The 12214-nt window shown below is 30.3% G+C and overlaps 1 protein-coding gene across 1 annotated transcript; it reads right to left on the reverse strand.

Annotated features, from left to right (window-relative positions):
• Positions 1-4: 4 nt before the first annotated feature.
• LOC125865221 (mavicyanin-like) lies at positions 5-1513 on the reverse strand. Its single transcript, XM_049545428.1, has 2 exons — positions 1335-1513; positions 5-452 (listed from the first exon to the last, which is right to left on the reverse strand). Exons 1-2 carry the CDS (start codon positions 1489-1491, stop codon positions 130-132), a joined length of 480 nt encoding a protein of 159 aa, XP_049401385.1. The 5' UTR covers positions 1492-1513; the 3' UTR covers positions 5-129.
• Between the last annotated feature and the right edge of the window lie 10701 nt (positions 1514-12214).

The following is a 12214-nucleotide window of genomic DNA, read 5'->3' on the forward strand; positions in this document are numbered from 1 at the left end:
CTCGAAATATTACTAAGATGCGTAATTCATTAATTAGGCAACACAATATAGGAGTTTTACCCCTCATGAACAAATAACAGAGAAAATATACACAAATGAAATAGATTCATATATAGCACTGCCTCTCTCCTAGCCCATATATACAAAGACAAGTGCAAATTCAAAAACCATTGTGGTCATACTGCCAAATGTGGTAGATGCAGCATTAGGTTGCATAGACTTTGTGGCAGAGGGAGTTGCTGGTGAGTAACTTCCTTCAACTTTAATAGCCAATTTCATGCCAGTGTCACAGTGATTAAGTGTAGGACAAACAAAGTACATGTCACCTGAACTTGAAAGGGGTATGCTATTCTGTCCACCAGTGTAAGTTAAGAGAGCATTTCCAGTGTTGCAATTCTCATAGTCATCTTTACTTACTACGTTCACTCCATGACTTCCACCATAGTTAAACACTGCCAAAACATATTCATATAAAGTTTCTTTTCCAGTACTATTTTAATTTACTTATTAGTATTATATCAATCACATGCATCATGAAAATCCCATTCTACAATTTCTCCAAAATAAAGAGAAACAAGTATGTCAGACAAGGCTTTAGCAAGCAAGGAAGCTTAAAAGTTTATACACACTAAATTTTTTTGATGAATTGTATTCGAGTGACCAATGTACCTGTATCATTGCCAATTACCACTACGCATCTGAGCTTCTTTGTTAGTTTACTTAGAATATTTAAAACTTTTATGGCAATTAGTGAAAAGCAAAGACATAATTCTTGATTAAAATAAATGAAATAATTTTATGTATCTCCAATAATAAATAAAAATAACATAAAAGGTATACTGACTGTACAAACATAATAGTATATGGTTTTTATATCTAGTCGGTTGAACCTAGAATAAGATGTGATTTATTGAAGTCATAAAACTCTAACAAGTCAACCATATACATAATATTTTCAATAATGCATCGCAAATCGATTGGGAAATCACCACATGTAGCCATCTAATTATTATCTACTCCTAGAACCTAGAAAAATTTAGTTGATTTTGTAAAATTAGGTTCACACACCAAAATCTAGTTGAAATGCAGGAGGATTGTCCAAGACCTATAAGGATATCACTCATCTAATTAATCACTAATATGAGACTTTTTTCCATTCTTTAACAAAATTTCTCATACAGTCACTCATCTAATAATAATTATTATCTCATAAAATCACCTTTCTTTTTGCTTCCAACTTTTCGAGATAATAACTATCAGTTAAATGAACATATGAAAAATTATTGTAATTCCTTGTGAAGGGAAAATAAAGAAAGATAGGCAAATTAAGTTACCAAGGTTGTCTCCAACACTGAAAGTTTGAGCAGATGCCCAAGTGGAATAATCTCCAGATTGACTCCACCCATCGCTGCCTCCAACAATGTGATCCTTGCCATAACACATTATCGGAGAAACAAAAAGAACAAATAGGAAAATTGCTGCAAAAGCCATTGTATATAACGTCTAGTTAATTAATTAAACCAACTTATATAAAGGGAAATTTGGAAAGGGAAAAACACAAGTTTATGAAATGGTGGATATTGTTATCCCTATTTATATAGAGGGATGTTGTACATGTATCATTTAGTCCAAAAGCAACAACTTAACTTACTAGAAAAAAATAATACTAGCTAGTAGTAGTAGTTAGTTTGAAGTTTTCACTTGTGATATATATAATTATATATACTAATAATAGTAGTAGTCGTTAGTTTGGTGCTAACTGTCTACCTAATACTTTAGACATTTTTGTATGCCTTTCTCTGACTTGTGGCTTTGATACAATCATAATTGATACACCCTCTACCAAACACACAAGTTTCATTGCACCTAATTGGTTTCAATATTGTTACTAATAATCCCCCTTTCCAACTGTATGAGTAGCATCTTTCTTATAGAGGTAATTATTAATTTATATATAACTTTTCTTTTTAAAAAAAAGGTAATTTCAAAGACATTTCCTCATATTCAACATTATAACACTAATTTCGAGATTTCAGATATTATATAAATAACAATCAAAAAGAGTAAAAGACATTAATAATACAATAGTAACACCCATCCAAACAAGCTGTTAGGGATTATATATTATTCACATTTTTCAATCAAATAGTAAAACGAAAAGGAACCAACCCTGCCTCTTCAAGAAAACTTTGTTTGGTAGAGGCTGCCCACTCACTCAGACAATACTTTGAACACAAAAGTGTGCAGTTCCGCCCCCTTCTCCCATGCTGAGTCACAGGCAGCGCTTCGGAAAACACGGACGACCCACAAGTAGGAAAACTTGCACGTGTAATTCTGTACTTAGAATTCAAATGATATAAAAGAATATCGAACGGTGAATTAGTTTTTTCTTTTCAATCGACTTGGTAGATCCAAAGCAGGTCTAATTTTGACCTCTAATGCTTAGGTTCAATGGTCCTATTAAGAAATTGCGTTGATGGCGGGTGGGAAGTCAAACCCCACCAACATCGAAAGTTTAGGTAATTAATCAATCATGCTTCATAATTTCTCAACTCATATTAAGAGTTTTGTACATAAATCGTCATATAGTGCTAATTGCTAAGCATTAACGGTCATGGATACAATAATGGCATATTCAATGTGATTTCATAATAGAATTTAGAAAGAATATGATATATAGTGATCTTATCCTTACAGTACGGTAGAAGACTCAAATTATATATGAATCAGTTTTTGTTGGTTGACTTGAATTACTAAGAAAAGATACTAATTGCGAATTTTCACATCCCCTTAAAAGGTATAACTCTACCCGCTAATAACAGTCATCAAAATGCAGAGAGCAAGTGGATATAATGAATACACTATACATTTTTGTATATCATTAATGCCTCTTAATTATTTGAGAAAATGGTTGTAATGTATTTGACTTGGACAATCATTTCCATCATGTTTGGTAGGGTTTGTTACTTGTAAGTCCATGCATTAGTTATGTTGTCTCGGAGTGGAGCCAAAATTCTCAATTAAGAGGATGTAATGGTTATAGTAAAAAAATAATTATGAAGCCAAAATTTTCATTAAGGGGATGTAATGGTTGTCGTAAATTTTTTTTATGAGGCTAATAAGGTTTGAGAACACGTGACCTAACAAAAGTTTTACAACCCCTTAACCATTAGACTAAGAGGGTGTTTGGACTGGCTTAAAAGTTTATCAAACTTACTTTTAAGTCAGTTTTGATTTCTGGAAGTGTTTGACAAATATAAAAAATAACTTAAAATAAGTCAAAAATGACATAAAATAAGATACGAAGTGTTTGACAAGGTAAAAAATGTCTTAAAATAAGTCAGAAACCAAGAGTAGGTTTCCCCCTACTTTTTTTTTCGACTTAAAAGTCATTTCAGTTTGACTTTTTATTTTTAATTTAAAAACTACTTTTTTAAGTCAATCCAAACGGGCTTTACATCTTCAACTTGTGTTAAAAGGTTTCAATACTTGTATATATATTTATTAAATCAAAATTTGATTTCTATATACAATGTAATTTTTCGATGAAGACAACCCTAGGAAAAGGATGGCTCCGTCCCAGTTGTTTCAAATGTGAAACTCAAGAGTAGGGGTGAATTGAAATATTTTCATAAATCTATAGTCGATTGTTACTAAGCGTTAATCGACTTACCTGCAAGTTAGTTAATATGAGAATAGATTGAATGATTAAAAGATAAAATGGGATATAAAGTTTTATATTGGTTCAGATCATCGATTTGATGCCTAATCCAGTTCCTTTGGTTTATAACGATTTTCTTTAGAGATTTGAATGAACTGGATTGTACAACTTGAGTTGATATCTCCCGATCTGGATAACTTCACATATCCTCTAATGACTACAACCTCTAATTTCAAAAACTCACACTAATCTTTCTTTTTCTTTTGTGCCCCGGCTACTAACAACATCTTATCAAATACAATATTTATTGCAAGATAAAAGAGTGAATAGCATTTCTAGTTCAAGTGAAATTGTACACTTGATCTTTGTCTTCCTACATCGGAGGTGCTGAGATTGATTGTCGTTTGATTTTCTTTCCTTCGATGTGGAGGCTAATCCTGAATGAAAATATACGTCCATATAGAGATTCCACATAAATTAATTTTTCTCCATGTGTGGTCGACTACTATACTTTCCTTCATTCTGCTTACTTTTCTTAATGGACGATTTTCTTTTTATGTCTGAGTACTAATCTTCTTTATCCTTGTTCTTCCATATATGCATGCATGCATACCAATTATTCTTCTGAATCCATATTGGATAATCTTTTCTTGTATATTTGAGTACTAATCTTCTTTATCCTCTGCAAATGCTTCAAAAGGAAGGTGCTGTGTGGCCGAAAGGATTAAGAAAACTCAAACTTTACTCAGCTAGCTCTCTAGTTCCAAGAACTCTGCCGCAAAGAAAGACTATGATCCAATGAATGAATCTAGTCCACATGCATGCATCACATGATATGAACCCTTTGAAAATTAACTTGTGAGACAATCTATGCTACTCTGCGACATCACCAACGATCATGCAAGAAATGGTAATTGACGCTTCATCTATGGAGGCCGAGATTGATTGTCGTTTGAAACTTTCTTTGATATATGATGAGGTCAAATCTGATTGAAGATTTTATTTTCTCTAGTAAAGGATAGTCCAAGGATTTTATTTTTCATTCAATCAGGATATATTATGCATGACTGAGAATATTCCTTGTATCACATATGTCTGTATAAATATTTCATGTAAAATTGATTATTTCTGGCAATGGTCGGTCAACTACTATACTTGCCTTCATTCTGCTTGATTTTCTTAGTGGATGATTTCTGATGTTCTTCTAATTAATTTTATTTTGACTTGCTTGTATGTCTGAGTACTACTCTTCTTGATCCTTGTCCTTTAATGTATGCATGCATATCAATATTCTTTTAGTTTCATGCATGTGTCTACCTTATATGATCTTTTATTGTATATTTGAGTACCAATTTTTATTGATCCTTATCCTTCCCGGCCTGTGTGCTTTCTTTTCTTTTTTATTTTTATCCTACAATTTTGAATTTATCATTAAAATAGAATATGGGATAACAATCTTTCCCTTTTTGATAATGACAATCAAAAGAGGATATATTAAGATAATTTTCTTTTTTCCAGTATGGTTTCTTGCCCCTTGACGTGAGCTCCTCCTCAATATGTGTTGAAATTGATGTTGACTCTGAGTCCTGAGTTTTGTTTCCCACTTTGACATTAAAAAAGAAAAATATAACAAAAGCATAGACACATAATATACTAATGCATATCATATGCAATAACTAGATATTAAGCAAAAATAACAATTAATGAATAATAGGCATTGGCAAAAGAAGCAAAGGGGTCAAACGTCCCTGGTTACGAAAGCATTATAAGAAAGGGGCAAACGGTCCCGCGAGAAGTACTGATCTAAAGGTAGGAACACCAAAAATTGGCGACAGATCAACAGTGGGTAAGATATATAGTATCTGAGAGTGTTAATAATTCTCTTAAAGAAAGAGTTATAGGATCGCCAGGGCATGGAGGGATAAGAGGTTTGGATTGATACTCAAAGATTGGTATGAGATTATAAGTCAGCTTCCTTCGCGAGAGCCAGGGGCGGCTCAACATAATTTGTGGCCTAAAGCGAAATTTTTATTAGAGGCCTAAAATCTATATAAATTTTATCTATATCTATTTATTTTTCTAAATTTCTAGACGTAAATTACTACTTAATATCTTTTATATAAATGATTTTTCAAACACTTTTTTTTTTAATTATTAGTTTTAAGTAAGATTTTATCAATTCAACATTGAAAAACATCATTTTATTGAAACAATTATTATATGAATTATTAACACAATTTATAAGTAATAAGTTGATAAACTTTAAAGATAAGAGTTAGAATCATAGAATTTGATTCAAAAAGTTGATAACTTGGTATACCTACTTTAATATGAAAATTAACAAATAAATTAAAAAAAAACAATTTGTAATGCACTTTGTTCAACACTTTTCGACTATTGATTTATATTTTTGAGAATGTATTACTCTAACTATCAAAGATTCGAAGAAATAGAGTGCAAAAATAGTTACAAAGGATAAATAATGTGAGTGTTAACGAAGAAAATGTAAGAATCCAAAACAATATTTCCTTAATTTCTTCTATTTGAATGGGGTTAAAATACAAAATTTTTTATTTATAAAAATTTGAGGCCCCCAAAAATTGGGGGCCTAAGGCCAATGCCTAAAATTTTATAGGCAAGAGCCGGCACTGGCGAGAGCTTCTAGAATAGAAAAAGAGTTTAGTAACAAACCTCGTCTAATAGCTTGAGTTGTGAAAGGTAAAGTTAATTCAAGATGGCAGTAAGAGTTAGAAGACTTGGAACACATTTAGAGTGACATGCATCTAATTAAGGTTTGAAAACATTTAGATGTGCATAACTTACTATTTTGCATGCTAAGTATTGGAATAGATTACTAATATGATATACTTTTTGAGTATAATTAAATAATGGGGAACACAGTCCTAGTTCATTCCCATACTTGATTTTAAATTAATAATTGATAAATCATCAATTGTTATTACAAAACCCCTTTGGAAATAATCAGAATGAAAATTTAAATAATTGCATTGACCTGGTTTCTAGCCATATTCCCTGTGGGATTGACCTCAACCTAGTTGGGTATTATATTTGACAAACAACCATTTTATACTTCATTGTGAAGTGTAATTTAGACATATCACTATGCTGATTCCAACGAGGTCTCTAGAGAGAGCAGATCCCAGGACCAAACAATGTGGCATCCTCGTACGACATATTCTCGATCTCCACTTTCCNCCCCCCCCCCCCTCCCCTCTCACAACAAACACAAAGAAAATATATAAAAAAAAAATAATCCTTAGAACTAATATTGAGAGAAACAAGAACAGAAATAACAGTGTTAAAAAAAATAAGAATTATGATATACAAAAAGTAATTCAAAATGAAATTTATCTTATAATCTATAACACGAATCTATTAATATGCTCACTTGATATAAGGCTCCCAGTGAACCTGAAGATAGGAAGTAATGAACTCATTGTTGAGGGAATCGGTGTATCAGTAGAATGTAAGAGAAATCTATCATTAATTGTCCCACCACAACAAGAACAAATCAATGAATTAAATAATATAAAACTGTAGAGGGTACGGAGAAATTTTGCGTCTATGATAAATTAGCTTAAATCGCCTTTAACGACATTCATGAAAACGAAAATGCAAAATCATCTTAAAAACTTTCCATTCAATAGAATAATAGAAGTTCCAACAGCAGGAAACTCTAGAGGAATTGTAGTGCTGTAGGATGAAATTATGTTTGAGCTTTATGAGATTGCTACTTGTACATAGGAAGCCCATGCAATATATAGTCAATGTAATTTCCTCAATTTTTTTTGATTATTCAGTTGTATTAATTTATCCTAGCACCTTTAGAAAAATATCATAAAATTTTATGGGAAAGTTTATGTGGCATCAAAAGAAACTACTCTGGCATGTAGCTAATTTATAGGAGGAGATTTTTATAACCCTCGGACAAACTTTAAAAAAGGTGGCAATCTCATCAATTAGTTCAGTACAAAAGACCTTTTAGCTATATATAAACTACTGCGACTTTATTGACTAATTATGTTTCAAAAGGAGTAAGTCAACGTGGCTAAATAAAAGATTTAAAAATTGAAAGACTCTCATGTATCATGTATGAGAGACTTGACATATTCCTAGCAAACAATGAGTGGATTAAAAAATATATGGACACACAAGTCTACCACCTACATACAACTCACTCTGACCACTGCCGTATATTGATTTCCCTATATAGAAATCCCAACAATACAAAAAACTACTATTTTTTAGATTAGCTAGAAACTATGTGAATATATTCCAATGAAACTGAGCATATATATATATGACCACCACCAAACCACCCAACAAACAACTTTATTTTATAAAATCTATTCCAAACAAGTGAGCCGAAATCCCTTATGGGATATACCCAAATTACAATCTCTCTATATGATATTAGACCAAGTTAATCTTGCCTAGGAGGAAGAAACCACTACATTTGTCTACTTCTTTCAACCAAACCAAGCTTCTGGGCTACACGAAATTCACCCTCTTTCTATCAAAATTATTGAGATAGATCAATTAGACAACATGATTGGTTGAAAAATAGTTTTTTCATTCTACACATTTGATGAAATCGAAATCATAACTATTATGATAAAACAAATATTGAAATCCCAATAACTACCCTACAAAAGAGTTGTAGAGTTTCACTATATGACCAATTCAAAATCGTCTATAGCGAAAAAGAAGCACAACAACACCGGCTGAAAAGCACTATCTAAAGCACAACAACACCGGCTAATATTAAAACCTTACTTTCATTCTACTTTATGATCTTTATTAATGGTAGAATATTTACTTTCTGTATAGTCTAGAAATATTTTATAATATTTAATTTTCTTTCAAAGTCAAACTTCTAAATTAATTATAGAATATTTAGTTTTCTTTTATTTTAGTATCTACAAGGAAAATAACATATTCTCCTTATTTTATTCTCTTTAATTGCTTATAAACACTTATAATGTACTCTTTTATTTAAGGGAAAATTAGCTAACTAGTCAATATTCCTAATATAATTGTTAAAAACATCTACAGTTTAAAATAATTATTAAAAATATCAAACTGTCAATATTTTAGCAAATAAAGTGTATCCTAATATAATTCATTTATCTTCCTTTTATTTCTCAACTTGGGCCACGTTTGACTTAATTTGACTCCATTATCATTGAAAAAGAAGAAAAAAAAGACTCAATTACCCACTTTTCTCTCTCTCAACTGTTTACCCACATTCTCTCCTTTCTCCCTCTCACAATTTTTACCCATATTCCCTCACCTCAATTAACTTAAACTTTTCCTTGTTTAAACCGAAATTCCTCTATTTTTCTAAGAAATCTTAGTAATCATTAAAAAGATTTTCAACATTTGATACATGTAAATACATTGTCATGGAGTATTATTTTTTTTTGTATTCTATTGTTCTATGTTTTCGTTTGAAGCTATTTAGATTTTTGTGTGTTCTTGTTTCTCAATCTCTCCATTTTTAGTTAGGGTTTTAGATAATGGGAAAACACAAAAATTTCAATCCAATGATTCAAATAGGACTATAAGAGGTATTCCATATAATCATCAACTGTTTAGATATTTTCCCTCTTTTGATTTATGCATTGCTCAAGGATTATTTGAAAATATAGGCTCTGCGGCTAAATTGGCTCAAGAGAGGAGATATAAGTTTCTTCATGATTCTACCTCATTCAAGTTCAAGATAGCAATGTCAGCAAGGGTAAAGACACTATTAGTAAAAAAGAATTTTTTTTTGTGCAGAAGATTTCGAATAACTTGCTGAAAACCAAGTTGAGGATGAACAATTTCCTATTAGTTTGTTTTGTATTTATAATTTTTTTTCTTCAGAATTTTGTATTCTTTCTCAATTTATATTCAAACCAGTATATATGCTATTAATATTTGTATTCATTCAAAATCACATATTGTATAGCAACATCATTCATTTTCTATGATCTCTAGTTTCTTGGATTCCATGACACTCTTCTTGTTCAATATTTTCTCAACTCCAAATCCAAATCCAATATATAGCTTGATATTTGTATTATATCAATTGCATACACTTCTGATATCTATGTTGAACATATGTTGTCATGCCCCAACTATATATCCTCACAAATGGATACATTCTTAAACACACATCGATTTTAATCAATGTAAGTCCAAAATTCTGCAGGATGCTTCATATTTCAAGTAAATTTATCTACATAGTATTGCGCGATTTTGGCCCAACGTAACTCACAATTTTTTTTTTAGGTTACGCCATTTCAAGCCAAAAACTATGTTACATTTGAACTTGTGTTATGCACTCTTTTTTTAGAAGATCACATACATAAAAGCCTGTTAATCTTTCTCCATAACTCAACCAGATTAATTTGTTCTGAATCATATATCGCATTACAAATAAAGTTGTTATATTTGAGATGCTAGTGGGGAGAAGTATAATAAAATATTGCATGATGAATTTCTGACAGCCTAGATCCTTGGTGGTGTCTCAGAGAATATTGAACATTCTGACATATCCTACTTGAGGAAGAAAGTTTTGTAAAAGGAAAATGTGCATTTAATTCGGAGTCATACTAGGCATATATAGACACTTTATGTCCAAATATAAATGCATAGTTACCGTTGGATGGATCACTATCTGTCTTTTTGTCTCAATCAATTTGTTTATTCATGAAAAGTAAACCACAAAGAGGGAACTATTTAAAGACGAGCTCGTCTTTAAACACCAGCGCGTTACAACAAATAAAGGATATAGCGGCAATTATTTAACATGTAATAATACAATTGTTGCTATATTATATGTAATTGCAATTATAACCAATACTCTTATCTTAGTGCCATTAAAAACTTTAGAAGGTAATAACAACAACTCAATTATTGTTAAATGTTTTTACAGCAATAAATATTACTACTTAAAAGAAAAAAACTATCACTAGTGAATGCCTTTTTTGTTACGTTGTTGTAGTTTAAATTCCAGTATCAATCATATCATATTATACTAAAAGTGGGAAGAATCTAAATCAAAAGTTGAATTGCGAAAATACCCTTTAACTATTAATTTATTTTCTTGAAATTATTTAAAATACTTTTTTTCATTTAATATTTATTTTGAGATTCAATGAATTTTGACTGTTTGTATAATGATAATTAACACTCCTATTTTCAGCTAGACTTATAATTCAATGCTCATTATTAAATTGTAAGTTATTATTAGCAAGAAAAAACCAACAATCTTTACACCTTCCTCGTAGTAATAGTGATGATTTTTCATAATCATAGTTACTATGAATTTTTTAATAATTAGTCATAATGATTTTCCATTACACATTTAATATATTTGAATTCCTTTACATGTTTTATCCCGATTACAGTTTTATTTATACATTACATTTAAATGTTATAAATTGTTTAATAAATTAAATATTAAATAGTAAATAGTAAATAGTAAATCATCATATTAGTATACATCAATTACCACTAACTCTTCATTATGTAAATGCATTTAACTCCCACTAATTATATTTATTATGTTTTTTACTCTCATCTCTCATCGATAATTTCAAATGAATTAATATCATATTTATGACAACTCATTGTGTTCCTCAATGCTATCCTATAAATACTGGCATTTGACACAATAATGTACACACTTAAACCAATTAAAAAAAAAAACATGAGAAAATCCCTATGCTCTCTTCTCTTGTCTGTTTTTATTTGTTTAGTTTAACATTTATGTTTCTTATTTGTTGTTATTGTACAATTTTCTATTGTTGTGTTGTTATTATTATTGAGAATTTACCGTGGTTTGTTGTTTTGTATACATTACCCTAGCATGTGGTATTTTAGTATGCTCATTTGAATATCGAATTTGTGCAATAGTTAGTTATTTTTACTTTATGCACTTTTAGTCAATTTTATAGTTAAATGTATATTCTTTTTATTAAGAAGATATATGTAGTTCCTATTGAAACAATGATGGATTTTTGTATTTGTAAATACCAAAAATTTGAAGGGAATAAAATATGTCATTTACAATACAAAGTTTATATGAAGTATTTTGGGATAAACGTGCAACACACGTTCCTAGATCTAACGAGTAAAAATTTGTTTGTGTTCTATTTCGTTTTGACTCTTCTAGTGAAATCATTTCCCTCGTAGCCGTTAACAATTACAGTATTTTGCCTTGATGAGAAGGCTTATATGCACCATAATTTATTTTATTAAATAGAGTAATTAGGTTATTAAAAAATATATTTGGATAATTAACATTTTGGGTGTGTTTGGTACGAAGGAAAATGCTTTCCTGGAAAACAAGTAGATTTTTGACTTATTTTCTCATGTTTGGTTGGTGAGTAGAAAATATTTTCTGGAAAAGATTTTGTGTTTGATTTATGAAGGAAAAATGTTTTTGAGAAATATCTTTTATTTTTACTAGAGTAGAGAATAATTTTTGAAATTGAAAATATTTTTTAAAACAAACATAATTTTTTTTGGGGGGGGGGGGGG

This window comes from Solanum stenotomum, chromosome 5 (assembly GCF_019186545.1).
Source record: "Solanum stenotomum isolate F172 chromosome 5, ASM1918654v1, whole genome shotgun sequence".
NCBI classification, from domain to species: Eukaryota; Viridiplantae; Streptophyta; class Magnoliopsida; order Solanales; family Solanaceae; genus Solanum; species Solanum stenotomum.